Genomic DNA, 12,283 nt, shown 5'->3' with positions numbered 1-12,283 from the left:
TAATACACAAGTAAGTTAACTGCTTTTTATCTAGGTTTATTGAAATAACTGTGAATCTTACCCAAAATGTAATTGCGAGACACTTGGTTATCGTCATTATACAAGGAAATAATGTGTTTTTCATTTTAAATGCAAGAATATGATTACTGATTTAAAAGACAGAAGTAACTGAATAATGGAAACAAATATTTGTCTTGTCTATTTGGGAATCATTAAAACCTTTACATTACCATTAATTGGGATGTCACACCAGAGGACAAATTCAAGGCACTAATGCATTAAATGGTTAATTCAATTTGGTATGAATTCAAAATTGAAGCTGTCCATATAAAATGTTGAGTTGTTTAGACAGTATATTGTAACTCTGTTTTTTTACTTACATTTTAGAGGAAATAATTGTTTCACTTTTGTTTTGGCCATATGGCAACTACCCATATAGGAAACAGATCAGAGGGAAAGCGGGTCTGAAACCTTTTAATGGTTGAATTTTTACTCTTGTCCATTTGATCTGTTTTCCCCCGTAATCACGGCCAGTTTGGAAGCCTTTGTTTAGGCCACTAGAAGAGCAACTGATATAAAACACCTAGTATTCATTAATATACTGTAAATGCATACAGTCAACCTGCTAGCTCAAATCCCTTTTAATTACAGTGAAATACTATAGAAATAATGTTCTTACAGTTTAATAGTCACTTTTACTGTACTGTACTGTGTTTCATTGCTCTGGCATCAAGTTACCATGAATATCTCAGTAGTATTGTATTGGCACTATCTAGAGATAGTCAGAGATATGTCATAAGATATATTTACATTTGACATTTTAGTCATTTAGCAGACGCTCTTTTCCAGAGCGACTTACAGTTAGTGAGTGCATAATATTATTTTCTTCATACTGGCCCCCCGTGGGAATCGAACCCACAACCCTGCCGTTGCAAGCACCATGCTCTACCAACTGAGCTACACGGGACATATATTGCTGTAATTACAAAAAAATTTAAGACCAATGTATCCTTAACTACAGCAGTATTTTCAGTAACGGTTACAGAAACGTTTTACTTGCTATGACTGTGATATGTAAAAAAAAAATGTTTTGATCAACCTTGGTTGAATGCACTGACTGTAAGTTGCTAATGACAAGAGCGCCCGCTAAATGACCAACATGTAAATGTAAAATTGAAAACTTGCAAAGAACACTGGGTAATATGTTGCTGCATGGGTAATTCCAGTAATATACTGTACATTAGATTACAGTAGCATCTTTGGTCCCGTAAAATGGATTACCGTAAAATGGATTACAGTAACTTTACTGTAAAAATAAATTACAGTAAACTACTGGCCAATTTCTGTCAGTAAGTTACTGTAAATGTTACAGGAATGCCCCCCCTGTTTCATCTCTCCATTCACCTCCAGGTTCGTTGGACACCACATGTGGTTGGGGACCTCACATAGAAACAACACATACTAGTATATTTGCTATTTTATGCTAGTGATATGCTATCAATGTCACACTTCGTTGTTCTCAATAGGGAATTGAAGAGAGGCTTCAACAGATAGTTAGATAATACAAAATAAATTAAATGGTACTCTGAATAATAAACTCAAACTTATCGAATGAACTACGTAGGTTATTGAAGTTGTTCAGGAGGCTATGGAATTGTCCATTAAAGTCAGCTCTTAAATTAATCATAAACTTGTTTAATTCAGCACCTTATCAACAGATCAATAACTACAGTGTGCACTTCTTCCCTTACCCTCCACTGGCTATGTGACTTGTTTGAACAATGTACTGTATTTCCTGTGTGTGTGTGTCTGCTAATTCCTACCTTGATGGTCCCTTTGGTTCCAGTGATAACAGCATCATTTGTCAGCATCATAGTGATGGAGCACGTGCACACAGCCATTTTGTTCCCTTAAGATCAATACTACTGTTCCATCCACTTCTGAGGGTGCAAATACAAAGCATTAGATACAGCAAAATCTTCAAACTTAACCAAATGGGAATATTGCACTACACTGTTTCTGAGACCTTCATATTGTGTCCAACTCAGAGTTGATATAAGCATGCACAACACAGAAAGCATTCATTTATTTTTGTGGGAGACTTAAAAAGGGAGACTGATATGTGAGTCAGAATAACACCAATTACCTGTGTCGATTCAGTGTCCTGTGGCTTGGATGGACTCAGGCCTCTCCCAATTGAACACCATGAAGAAAAACTGCAGGCAGTAGATCCCCAGGTCCAGTAGTGCCCCTCCACCTCTCTCTGGGCTAGGTGAGGAATGTGTGTGAGCAGGGCTTCCAGGTCAGCCCTAACCATCTGGACCTCTCCCACCTCACCCTGGCCACCTCTACAGACGCAGGGAATAAATGAGCACAGATCGTCTTGGAGACAGAGAGATATAAGGTAGATAGATATAAGAGGGATGATTTACTACTGCATACCTTTTTGATAAGCCAATCTTTCCCACCAGTAGGGGGAGACAGAATACCAGAAGCAGATCTAAGATGGTACATTCGCTGACTTCCACTGGGTGGCGCCAGAGGATTCTGCAACTGACATCTCGAAATACCCGAGGGTCACATAAGTACGTTTATTAACATCACTGATGTGATTATATTATGCAGATGTTTAGGTCTAAACGTATTGGAACTCTGTGCAGACCACCACACTCAACTTTATACACAAGCAGGCACTGGTGTTATAAGCAAAACTGTGATGAATCAAACAAATTATTGCAATTGTGTTCATTGATTATATTTGTATGTTGTGAGCTCTGATTTATTATCCACTGTCAATCACATATAGCTACACGTGGCGATGCTTTGTCTGTTCTGTTCCTTGTTAGCCCCTCCCACAGAGAGCTGGTTCTCTTCTCAGCAGGAGACTAAGCCACACCTTCCTTTCCCAGCCTGCAGAGGACTATAGGACGGTGGGAACTTGGTCCGGAACAGCCCATAATTGTGGGCTATTTATATCTGTCAAGGCTGCTCCTCAGGGGCCTGCTGCCGGCAGTCTCCCCAAGCCACGGAATTTAACCCAGGACAACTCTCCAGATGTGATGGAAAACATCTGGGTAGCTGCCTGGTCGGGTCTTCCTACATACAGGCCCTTCCAGTCCACCCCTTACTATCAATGAACCAGGAGAGCTGAAAGAGAGAGGGCCTCTCCCCCAGCTCACCTGATACACTACTAATAAATATCATCTCAGACTCAGTCATTTGATCTAATGGATGAAGTGGTAGTGGAGTTCACAGTGCCCCGTCTGTCCACTTTAAGTACTGTATAGTAGGTCTATGGTGGCTGGCCAGATGTGAAAAGACAATAACAGGAGCTCTAGAGAGTTCAGAAAGACTATTATTTGTGTTGTGTGATGGATATACTGTAATGTACTGCTAATATGTTATTTGTTTGTTTGTGTGTACGCATCAATGGTTAGCGGTCGATGACTGGTAATGCTGATGACTGGAAAACATTGTCTTGAGCGATCATAAACTAAACTGATGAACATGTACAGTACATATGGCCAATTCCAGTTTCAGAGTGATGTGGAATTGCCCATATGCTTCCACTCTTTCAAAACCAACACAATCACAAAGTCAAAGTATTTATTTATTGCTTTTTTAATTTAAAAAAATTACTTGTAAGTGTGTTACATTGAGTACTATTGAAATAATTCCATGTTCTCGGTCTTACATTAGGCACACAAGAATGCATACAACATGTTGCGTTTCTATTTTCATCTTTTACTTCAAATAATCACAGAAGAGCGAGAGGGTTAACCTTGTAGCAAACTGCATTGAAATCTCAAACTGTACAGAACTGAACTGAGAAGCAACAAATATACTTCTATTCAGCTCAACATCCTCCCCGTGCAAGGAAAAAACAATAATTCCTCAAAGTCCACCTGTGGTTTTTCTGTGAAATTACAAAAACTTAAAATGAAAATACCCCAGCAGAATCTATAGGAATGTGATCTAGAGCAGTTTGGCTGAGCTACAACCTCCACCACCAGAGAACCCAATGGTTTCACATTGAAGTCAACAGTACAAAGCCCCTACGAAACCTCCTGATAAAGAATATCATATTAAATATACTTCCAAATATAGGGCTCAAATTTCAAAGATCAGGGACATTGGCTTGTGTGTATAAAGTATATCAAGTTTGTACACAGGTAGACAGTAAAGCTGTGATTGTTAGATTTCTGAAAAAAATTCCCAAGAATGTACTATATGGCCATATGCACTCAGAAAACTGTTTGGGTCAGTCCCAAGAAAAACACTGCATTTATTATTAGCCAGAGTGGGGCTACAAAAAATGTAACCACCCACATTGCAATGGCAAAAACAATAGATATTTCTGCAACACAGCAATAAGAGAACTAGCATAAGGATACTATAATTTACCCCTACATACTCTATCTATGCTGGGTCTACGTCTTCGCCTATGTACAGCTGATGTGTATGACAGTGAGTGAGTGTTTCTCTCAACAGCATGTGCCTGAGAAACGTCTGTCAGAGTGTAGGACTTAATCTTGTGTCCTGTCTGTCGACATGCTGCGTCCTTTTACTAATTTACTCAGGCCAAAGGGAGGAGGAATGCTTGAGCTGGTGTAGCCTAGCCTAGGCAGCATTCCAGGCAAATAGCTAATTTCCCTTAAATTTCACACAAGAGGGCCATTGAAAACAAGCAGCCTTGTGGCTCTAAAAAGACTGACCAGCCTTGAATCTGCGATAGTCATCTGGGCCCAGTTTTTCAAAAGTTAACTATTGGGATTTCGCTTATCGGCTAAGATTAAATGCAAAGAAATAGAATGAATAGAACGGATGAATGATTGACTTGAATGGGGACTGCCGTTATATTCGATTTCTATGCATTTAATCCTATCCCATAGCTGAAAACTGGGCGCAGGGTAGGCTTGGGAACCCTGGGGTCCATCTAATTTCCTGTGGTGGTTGGGAACTTCCTGTCCATCCGACCGATCACAAGCCTTCATAAGGGGCGGTCCCTGTGTACCAAACCACTGAATTATTGTCTGAGTAATGACATTTATAAGGATATGGATCTGCACTGCTCAGTTACACATAGCAAAAGATAACAGTTAAGAATAATGATTTATACATGTATATTGAGTAAAGCTTGGAGATGTAAAGTAAAAGAGATGTACTTTGAGGACAACTGGAAAGTGAGGAAATGAATATTGATCACATGTGCAGTGTGTTATCAAATAAAGTATTGGTCCTGGTTGATTAAGTCCCTCTTCAAAATGTTTTGGGGCATTTCCTTATAATGATAAACTGAGTGTAGGGACCATTCACCTTTTCGGTTTTCACTTAGGCCAAGACCTGACTAGATGACAACACTGATACATGTAACACGTCATGGCACCACACAGCGAAGGGGCCGACAATGGCAGATGGGAATTGTTATGGATACTAAGTGGTTAACGATAGAGCACTTGGCAAAATCACATTTGACAAGTGTTGATTCTTCTACTTGACCACCCACTGTCAGCTGTGTAGGTGTCAGCAAAGCACAACAATAAACAGAAACAACCCAGCCAATTTTCTGACTATTCATCATTATTTTTCTCATTTTAACTCACCTGAGTGAACATAACAAGTGCAGTCATATTGTATAATTTTTTTAATTTTCAGCTAAAAATTTTAAGCAACCCTGAAAGCTCTCTGGTCATCGTTGGTCTTTAGAGTTGCCATTTCAGAGTTCAAACAGAAGAAATAAGCCGATGACCTGAAGCTAGTTCAGGGGTGTGACTTGTCAATACCTTCTTTCTTTGACCTTTATAGAGATCTCTGAATATGGGTATGGCTTGGCATGGCTGTCTTTGATACCATACCACACAGCCTGCATATTAGCTTCACCAAGCTCAACAATCATCATCATTGTCATCATCATTATCTGACTGTAGATATCTTATGCTCCATTGACAACTCCATCACCCACCACCCTTCTTTAAAAACAATACAAGTAAAACAAAGTAACATCTTTCTCTCTCTCATAACCCTATCGTCATGCAATCCTGTGGGTCTTTCACTCTCTACCAAAAGTGGCAGCGCTTTTAAATATTACAGTGATGTAATGACTCAGAATAGAGGAAATAAGAGAACAAATAACAACAACAAAAAGTAGCGTAATTGCACAGTCATCGGGGGCGGGGCTGGCGTTTAGGTGTTGATGGTCAACTGTCATGACAACCCATTTAGGGAGGCTGTGTCGTCTCTATGGCGATGATGGCACAGACACCTCCAGTAGGCGGTTGTTCTTGCGTTTGCAGGCAGCACTGGTGCCATTCTTAGGCCCCCCCTGGATGAACTTGACACACACCTTGTCCTGCTTGAACTGCACCAGGAACCTGCCATGGAGATAAAGAGGAAGTATGATTAGAAACATCTGACATCACATCCTGGGATTTAACTAGCCTGATCCTAGATCTGTTTGTGCAAATGTGATATTGACCGTAGCAGTTGGCAAGACGTCACAAACACATCTGGGACGAAGATTTGACAAAGGGAAACAACAGCATTGCAATGTAAAGTCAACATGGCGACGTGTCTCCGGTTCTTACTCGTCTGAGATGTTGATGTTGATTTGGTCCCCGTCTGCAGCGGTGGTCCCTGTGCGGTGGAGTTTGGTGATGATCTCTATAAGATGCTCACTGCTTAGCAAGAAGTCACCTTTGGCAGCTGAAGCAGAGCCCTATGGTTAAAAACACAGAGGAGTGTTAGTAATTTCAAAGTCAATATGCCTACCCAGTCTTTCCATGATTAGCACCTTAATGTTGAATTAAAAGTTATGAAGCAGAACTTTATTATTACAACTAGAAACTGTTTGAAATGACATCATTAGAATCAGTTTGCAACCAGTGGTTATGCAGCAAGCAAAGCAGGTTAATTTCAACCAGCTTTGCCAGCTGGGTAGTTAGCTAGATGGATGATGTCCATGTGTAAGTGCATCACAGTGCAGCTGGAGTAACACTCCCTGCCTCCATCACCTCTTTGAGCTTGAGGGCGAAGAAGCCGTCACTCTGAGTGCTGACCGAAACACTGGTGAGGTCTGGCAGCGGCACGCTGGCCTTCACCTGGCCTGTCTTCTGGTCAGCCAGTACAAAGTTGCTTTTGGTCAGCAAGAAGAGCCTTGGTGACCCCTGTAACAAGAAGAAGGCTAGGTTTAATACCCTAAGAATTTGGTAACATTTTATTTTACGGTACAGAAATTAGTTATTTACCTAGAAAGTACATGGTAAAATCATAATAACAAAGTAATAACCTATAGAAATATAAACACATTTATTGCAAAAACAGCATTTATTCTTGGCTATAGTGGTATAAAAGCACAGGTAGGCTGTATCTGTAAAACATACATTTTCCTAGTGTACAGCATAGTTACAGATATAATACTTATAATATAGCAATGACTCTGAAGAGTTTGGGCCATATGAACTGTAATACAGTCCTGTTCAGGCCTGTCAGTTAGACAGACCCCCTCAGGCTTCAGTACAATTATATGAACAGTCATAAACGTGACAGAGATTTTACTGAGGTAAGGTCAAATCAAAGATTATTGGTCACGTACACAGTTTTGCAGATGTAATTGCAGCTGCAGCGAAATGCTTATGTTTCTAGCTCCAAAAACAATATCTAGCAATAATACACACATAATCCAAAAGTAAAAAAACTAAAACAATAAAATAACCCCTTACACTCCTAGGAATTGACCTATATGGATAGGGCTAAATTGAAATGTTTCTTACAGACGAAATATGGAAAGTATATGCATAACCATGGTAGTAATTAAAAGGGAACAGTTTAGAGATTATGCGAAAACACAACAGTTCACCTGACAAGACAGAATCCAAACATTACACTGTTGATTTTGTGTTAATTTTCCATTTACTGTACTTTTCACCACATTTGTTGATAACGAAATCTGAAAATACTCTGGATACATTCAGTATCATGATAAGAATATTCTTGGAAAACCTGGGGTTGGTGCACCATAAGACAAAAAAAATGAAAGGGTTTGAGTGAGAGGACTAACTGGTCTCTCCAAATGGCCACACACCTCTCCAAAGTGAGCACAGTTCCTAAGTCATATCAATGCACTTTTATGACTCAAAGAAGTCTTCAACTATAAGGTGATTTTTTGAGCTCTCCTAGCTGTGCCGTTGAGGAACTAGAGCAGCACACTGGTAGTTGTTTTGTTTGGAACACAGCCCTGCATCCCTGCCTTTAAACAATTACTGTTGCTGTTTACGCAATTCAAAAACATTCCATTACAAATCACAATCTGGGTCAGGTGGGCATCATTTGAAAGCTTGTTCTATTGCAAACATGACTAGCTAAATCATAAAATACAATCTTACAGTGTTAGGCTTTCACTAGGCAATTCAGAGAAGCAGACACATTTTGGTGTGCATAGAATGAGTCATGAGTGCATTCAAATGTGTGGCCACGGCAAATTGTCTTCACAATACATCATTCTGTTCAGGACAACCCAGGTCGCTTAGGTCAGTCATTTTGCCCATGTTCAATCGAACAGTAACTGAATGCCTCGATGCCCGTCTGCCTGCTTATATAACAAGCCACGGCCTCACGACTCACTTTCTGTAGGAGCAAACCATTTACGTGAACGGGGTGGTATACCTAATAAACTGTCCACTGAGTGTATAGACAGTATGGACAGTATTTGCATAGAAAAGGTGTGTACAGCAGTAGTTACAGTGGGGAAAAAAAGTATTTAGTCAGCCACCAATTGTGCAAGTTCTCCCACTTAAAAAGATGAGAGAGGCCTGTAATTTTCATCATAGGTACACGTCAACTATGACAGACAAAATGAGAAAAAAAATTCCAGAAAATCACATTGTAGGATTTTTAATGAATTTATTGGCATATGATGGTGGAAAATAAGTATTTGGTCAATAACAAAAGTTTCTCAATACTTTGTTATATACCCTTTGTTGGCAATGACACAGGTCAAACGTTTTCTGTAAGTCTTCACAAGGTTTTCACACACTGTTGCTGGTATTTTGGCCCATTCCTCCATGCAGATCTCCTCTAGAGCAGTGATGTTTTGGGGCTGTCGCTGGGCAACACAGACTTTCAACTCCCTACAAAGATTTTCTATGGGGTTGAGATCTGGAGACTGGCTAGGCCACTCCAGGACCTTGAAATGCTTCTTACGAAACCACTCCTTCGTTGCCCGGGCGGTGTGTTTGGGATCATTGTCATGCTGAAAGACCCAGCCACGTTTCATCTTCAATGCCCTTGCTGATGGAAGGAGGGTTTCACTCAATCTCACGATACATGGCCCCATTCATTCTTTCCTTTACACGGATCAGTCGTCCTGGTCCCTTTGCAGAAAAACAGCCCCAAAGCATGATGTTTCCAACCCCATGCTTCACAGTAGGTATGGTGTTCTTTGGATGCAACTCAGCATTCTTTGTCCTCCAAACATGACGAGTTGAGTTTTTACCAAAAAGTTATATTTTGGTTTCATCTGACCATATGACATTCTCCCAATCCTCTTCTGGATCATCCAAATGCACTTCAGACGGGCCTGGACATGTACTGGCTTAAGCAGGGGGACACGTCTCGCACTGCAGGATTTGAGTCCCTGGCGGCGTAGTGTGTTACTGATGGTTGGCTTTGTTACTTTGGTCCCAGCTCTCTGCAGGTCATTCACTAGGTCCCCCCGTGTGGTTCTGGGATTTTTGCTCACCGTTCTTGTGATCATTTTGACCCCACGGGGTGAGATCTTGCGTGGAGCCCCAGATCGAGGGAGATTATCAGTGGTCTTGTATGTCTTCCATTTCCTAATAATTGCTCCCACAGTTGATTTCTTCAAACCAAGCTGCTTACCTATTGCAGATTCAGTCTTCCCAGCCTGGTGCAGGTCTACAATTTTGTTTTTGGTGTCCTTTGACAGCTCTTTGGTCTTGGCCATTGTGAAGTTTGGAGTGTGACTGTTTGAGGTTGTGGACAGGTGTATTTTATACTGATAACAAGTTCAAACAGGTGCCATTAATACAGGTAACGAGTGGAGGACAGAGGAGCCTCTGAAAGAAGAAGTTTCAGGTCTGTGAGAGCCAGAAATCTTGCTTGTTTGTAGGTGACCAAATACTTAATTTCCACCATAATTTGCAAATAAATTCATAAAAAATCCTACAATGGGATTTTCTGGATTTTTTTCCCTCAATTTGTCTGTCATAGTTGACGTGTACCTATGATGAAAATTACAGGCCTCTCTCATCTTTTTAAGTGGGAGAACTTGCACAATTGGTGGCTGACTAAATACTTTTTTCCCCCACTGTATATAGGATGAGCCATGGCTAGAATAAAGTATATACATACAGTGCCCTCAGAAAGTATTCATACCCCTTGACTTATTCTACATTGTTGTGTTACAGCCTGAATTCAAAATGGACTAAATAGATCTCACCCATCTACACACAATACCTCATTAATGACAAAGTGAAAACTTGTTTTTAGAAATGTTAGCAAATGTATTGAAAATTAAATATATAATTTACATACGCTTTCACACCCGAGTCAATACTTTGTAGAAGCACCTTTGGCAGCGATTACAGCTGTGAGTCTTTCTGGGTAAGCCTCTAAGAGCTTTCCACACCTGCGCTGTGCAACATTTGCCCATTATACTTTTCAAAAGTCCTCAAGCTCTGTCAAATTGGTTGTTGGTCATTGCTAGACAACCATTTTCAGGTCTTGCCATAGATTTTCAAGTAGATTTCAGTCAAAACTGTAACTCAGCCACTCAGGAACATTCACTGTCTTCTTGGTAAGCAACTCCAGTGTAGGTTTGGCCTTGTGTTTTAGGTTATTGTCCTGCTGAAAGGGGAATTCATCTCCCAGTGGCTGGTGGAAAGCAGACAACCAGGTTTTACTCTGGGATTTTGACTGTGCTTAGCTCCATTATGTTTATTTATCCTGAAAAACTCCCCAGTCCTTAACGATTACAAGCATATCCATAACATGATACAGCCACTATGCTTGAAAATATAGAGAGTGGTACTCAGTAATGGGTTGTTTTGGATTTGCCCCAAACATACCACTTTGTATTGCCACATTTTTTGCAGTATTACTTTAGTGCCTTGTTGCAAACAGGATGTTTTGGAATATTTTTTTTAGAATTGAGGAGTAACTACAATGTTGTTGATCCATCCTCAGTTCTCCCATCACAGCCATTAAACTGTTTTAAAGTCACCATTGGCCTCATGGTGAAATCCCTGAGCGGTTTCCTTCCTCTCCGGCAACTGAGTATTGATACACCATCCAAAGTGTAATTATTAACTTCACCATGTTCAAAGAGATATTCAATGTCTGCTTTTTAAATGTTTTACCCATCTACCAATGGGTGCCCTTCTTTGTGAGGCATTGGAAAACCTCCCTGGTCTTTGTGGTTGAAATGTACTGCTTGACTGAGGGACCTTACAGATCATTTTATGTGTGGGGTCCATAAATGAGCTAGTGACTCAAAAATCATGCAATTTATGTGACCTGTTAAGCACATTTTTTCAGCTGAACTTATTTAGGCTTGCCATAACAAAAGGGGTTGAATACTTGACTCAAGACATTTCAGCTTTTCATTTCTAATTTGACATTTTGGGGTATTGTGTGTAGGCCAATGACAAAAATAAATCTACATTTAATCTATTTTAAATTCAGACTAACACAACAAAATGTGGAAACAGTCAAGTAGTGTGAATACTTTCTGAAGGCACTGTATAAAGTGGGTAAAACAGTATGTAAACATTATTAAAGTGACCAGCTTTAAATGACTATGTACATAGGGCAGCAGTCTTGAACTTGTCGATCTGATTTTGCTAAGGTAAGGTACTTCATCTGATTTTGCTGAGGTAAGGTACTTGTTGATCTGATTTTGCCGAGGTAAGGTATTTGTTGATCTGATTTTGCTGAGGTAAGGTACTTGTCGATCTGATTTTGCGGAGGTAAGGTACTTGTTGATCTGATTTTGCTGAGGTAAGGTACTTTGAGAAAGGTACTTGCCTTGCCGTTGGCCCTGTTGATCTTGTTCACCACGTCAGCCAGTAGCACCTTCTCCTCCACAGCACTGTTCAGCTTCTGGTACTTGGGGTTCTTCTGGATCTCCAGATAATCTCCTTTGAAAGGCTGGCTCACACTGAAATAATAATAATGCATGTATTTTATATAGCGCTTTTCATGGACCTAAGAAAGCAACAGAGAGGAACCTGCAGCAATTCATAGATTATACTCAGAGGAAAAATGT

The 12,283-nt window shown here is 40.2% G+C and overlaps 1 protein-coding gene across 1 annotated transcript in view; it reads right to left on the bottom strand.

The window, feature by feature from the left end:
- Positions 1 to 3,605: 3,605 nt before the first annotated feature.
- The window catches only part of LOC121555069 (unconventional myosin-Ib), a 119,384-nt gene continuing 110,706 nt past the window's right edge, over positions 3,606 to 12,283 (bottom strand). Inside the window, exons 29-32 of the mRNA XM_041868847.2 lie at positions 12,043 to 12,175; positions 7,011 to 7,163; positions 6,585 to 6,715; positions 3,606 to 6,371 (exon numbers count right to left, since the gene is read on the bottom strand). Of these exons, the coding sequence (XP_041724781.1) occupies positions 6,239 to 6,371; positions 6,585 to 6,715; positions 7,011 to 7,163; positions 12,043 to 12,175 (550 nt within the window). The 3' untranslated portion in view covers positions 3,606 to 6,238. The remainder of the gene's footprint in view (positions 6,372 to 6,584; positions 6,716 to 7,010; positions 7,164 to 12,042; positions 12,176 to 12,283) is intronic.

This window comes from Coregonus clupeaformis, chromosome 40 (genome assembly GCF_020615455.1).
Source record: "Coregonus clupeaformis isolate EN_2021a chromosome 40, ASM2061545v1, whole genome shotgun sequence".
NCBI lineage: Eukaryota > Metazoa > Chordata > Actinopteri > Salmoniformes > Salmonidae > Coregonus > Coregonus clupeaformis.
The sequence above is the reverse complement of the archived record's forward strand: the minus strand, read 5'-3'. Positions and strand labels throughout refer to the sequence as shown.